This window comes from Manacus vitellinus, unplaced genomic scaffold (genome assembly GCF_001715985.3).
Source record: "Manacus vitellinus isolate BGI_N305 unplaced genomic scaffold, ASM171598v3 ctg7180002223177_pilon, whole genome shotgun sequence".
NCBI lineage: Eukaryota > Metazoa > Chordata > Aves > Passeriformes > Pipridae > Manacus > Manacus vitellinus.
Window position 1 is genome coordinate 1 of NW_021937459.1, and position 3526 is coordinate 3526.

The following is a 3526-nucleotide window of genomic DNA, read 5'->3' on the forward strand; positions in this document are numbered from 1 at the left end:
TCCTCCTCCTCCTCCTCCGTTGATTTCCTTCCCCCCCTCCCCGGTTTTCCCGCTGGGAAGGCGGGACGCTGGTTTGCGGTGGTCCCTCCGTTAAGATTCCCCTCGGCTTTTCCTGCCGGGCAGGCGAGGCGGTGGTTTGGATGACGCTTCCTTCCCTTCTGCCTCCCTTTTCCCATAGGGAAGGCGAGCCGGGGATTTGGGAGACCCCCGCTGTTGATTTTTTTTTTCCCCCTTTTCCCCCAGTGAAGACAAGGCTGAGGTTTCCGGGGTGGCCCCCCCCAGGTTTAATTACCTTTCCCCTTTTCCCCGGGGAAGCCCAGCCAGTGATTTGGGATTACCCCCATTAATTCCCCCTATTTTTCCCCAGGGATGCCCAACCAGTGTTCCAGGATGATCCCCATTAATTCCCCCTGTTTTTTCCCAGGAAAGCCCAGCCAGTGATTTGGGATTACCCCCATTAATTCCTCCTGTTTTCTCCAGGGATGCCCAGCGGATGTTCCAGGACGATCCCCATTAATTCCTGCTGTTTTCCCCCAGGGAAGGCCCAGCCAGTGATTTGGGATTACCCCCATTAATTCCCCCTGGTTTTCCCCAGGAAAGCTCAACCAGTGATTTGGGATTACCCCCATTAATTCCCTCTCTTTCCCCCAGGGATGCCCAGCAGGTGTTCCAGGACAGTCCCCATTAAGTCCCCCTGTTTTTTCCCAGGAAAGCTCAACCAGTGATTTGGGATTACCCCATTAATTCCCCCTGTTTTCCCCCCCGGGAAAGCTCAACCAGTGATTTGGGATTACCCCATTAATTCCCCCTCTTTCCCCCAGGAAAGCCCAGTGGATGTTCCAGGACCGTCCCCCTTAATTCCCCCTATTTTCCCCCAGGGATGCCCAGCCAGTGTTCCAGGACAATCCCCATTAATTCCCCTGTTTCCCCCAGGGATGCCCAGCGGGTATTCCAGGACAGTCCCCACTAATTCCCCTGTTTCCCCCAGGGATGCCCAGCCGGTGTTCCAGGACAGTCCCCACTAATTCCCTCTCTCCCCCAGGCAAGGCCAGCCTGTGTTCCAGGACAGTCCCCACTAATTCCCCTGTTTCCCCCAGGGATGCCCAGCCAGTGATTTGGGATTACCCCCACTAATCCCTCTCTCTCCCCCAGGCAAGGCCAGCCGCTGGTTCGGGGTGTCCCAGTCGAAGGCGGCCAAGGCCAGCGTGAACATCCTGCAGCAGGAGGAGCTCATCGCCCAGAAGAAGCGGGAGATCGAGGCCCGGCTGGAGCAGCAGGCGAGGCAGAACTCCCTGAGCATCCCCCAGCTCCCCCTGCTCGGAGAGTACGTGGAGCCCCTGCAATTCCAGGGCAAGGGGGGAGGCAGAGGAGGAGCTCTGCACCTGGAGGGAATTCCTGGGAATGTAGCAAGGGGTGGGATTGGGGTGGTCACGGGGGCACCCGGGTTTTCAGGCCTTAATTTAATTTAATAGAATTAAAATAATTCTAACTCTAAATTAGAATTAGAATTAAATTAATTTAATTTAATATAATTCTAAATTAGAATTAGAATTAAATTAATTTAATTTAATTTAATTAATTTAATTTAATAGAAACGTTCCTCAGAAATTGATTTATATATATAAAAATACATTTATATATAACTTACAACTTTATATGTTGTGATTTACAGTCATCATGTTCTATATATGATTTATTAACACACTGAGATATTTATGATAGAACCTATATGTTGATATATTCATTACAGCAATTATGTGTGATTTATTAATGTATTGATATATTTATGATATATTTAGCTTAGGAATTATACATATGATGTATTAACGTTGATATGTTAGTGATAGAAATTATATATTGACATACTCTAGAATTATATATAGATTTATTAATAGATTGGTATATTATGGTTTATCTATTATAGAAATTATATATGGGAATGTATTTATATATTTATCAGAAATTATGGATATGACATTAATGTATTTATTAATGTATTGATATATTATGATATATAATATGATATATCCATTATGAGAGTTATATATGGATATATTTATCATAGGGATTATGTATATGATTTATCAATATAATGATACATTATATATCTATGGTAGGAATTATATATGGATATATTTATCATCAGGATTATGGATGTGATTTATTAATGCATTGATATAATTATGATGCATTTGTGACAGAAGTTATATATGGATTTAATATCCCCAGGGGCTGGGGAGGCTCCTCAGCTCCATCTCCCCCTTTTATTAATAATTCCCGGGGGTTTTATCCTGTTTTCTGCCCCCAAATCCCGGTGTGTGAGGAACTGGGGAGGCTCCTCAGCTCCATCTCCCCCTTTCATTAATAATTCCTGGGGGTTTTATCCTGTTTTCTGCCCCCAAATCCCGGTGTGTGAGGAACTGGGGAGGCTCCTGAGCTCCATCTCCCCCTTTCATTAATAATTCCTGGGGGTTTTATCCTGTTTTCTGCCCCCAAATCCCGGTGTGTGAGGAACTGGGGAGGCTCCTGAGCTCCATCTCCCCCTTTCATTAATAATTCCTGGGGGTTTTATCCTGTTTTCTGCCCCCAAATCCCGGTGTGTGAGGACCTGGGGAGCCTCCTCAGCTCCATCTCCCCCTTTTTTCCTCTCCCAACCAGCGAGGATGGATCCGAAGGCGACGCCTCCGTGTCCAACAAGTTCGTGAACGACGGGAGTTTCCTGCAGCAGTTCCTCAAGCTCCAGAAGGAAAAGTCAAATGCTGGTAGGTCCATCCCGAGCTCCAGGCTCTGCTCCTGCCTAAACCCCTGCTAGGAAGTTCTGAGGCGATGATTATCCCTGGAAATTGGGGTTAAAATCTGCATTTGGGATGCTCCAGGAAGGTTTTTCCCCTCTTTCTTTTCACCTTCCTTGTGCTGTGAAGTCGAGCAGTTTCTCTCCTGGCTCGAGTCTCACTTTGTGAAAAGTCATCAGCAGGGTTTTTTTTTGGCTTCTGTTTTAAATTAAATGAATAATAACAAATTAAATTGCTTAAATTTCAATGTATTTAATTTAATGATATTTATTTAAAATTTATTAAAGTCCAGTTCCTTGGGGTCCAGTTCCTTGGGGTCCAGTTCCTTGGGGTCCAGTTCCTTGGGGTCCAGTTCCTTGGGGTCCAATTCTTTTCCAGTTTCTTGGAGTCCAGTTCCTTGGGGTCCAATTCCTTTCCAAGAATTTTGACTGGAAGAAATTTTCCCTCAAATTTTCCCTCAAATTTCCCTCAAATTTTCCCTCAAATTTTCCTCAAATTTTCCTCAAATTTTCCTCAAATTTTCCTCAGATTTTCCTCAAATTTTCCTCAAATTTTCCTCAAATTTTCCTCAAATTTTCCTCCAAATTTTTCCTCATATTTCCCTCAAATGTCCCTCAAATTTTCCCTCAAATTTTTCTCGTATTTTCCTCCAAATTTTTCCTCCGAATTTTTCCTCCAAATTTTTCCTCCAAATTTTCCCCCCAAATTTTCCCCCCAAATTTTCCCCCCAAATT

At 44.6% G+C, this 3526-nt stretch overlaps 1 protein-coding gene across 1 annotated transcript; it reads left to right on the forward strand.

Annotated features, from left to right (window-relative positions):
* Positions 1-1152: 1152 nt before the first annotated feature.
* LOC115307112 (SURP and G-patch domain-containing protein 1-like) lies at positions 1153-2762 on the forward strand (the record flags this gene model as incomplete). The annotated part of the gene is made up of 2 exons (XM_029957838.1): positions 1153-1324; positions 2659-2762. Coding segments are annotated over 2 exons (276 nt in total), but the record flags the coding sequence as incomplete, so codon positions are not given.
* Between the last annotated feature and the right edge of the window lie 764 nt (positions 2763-3526).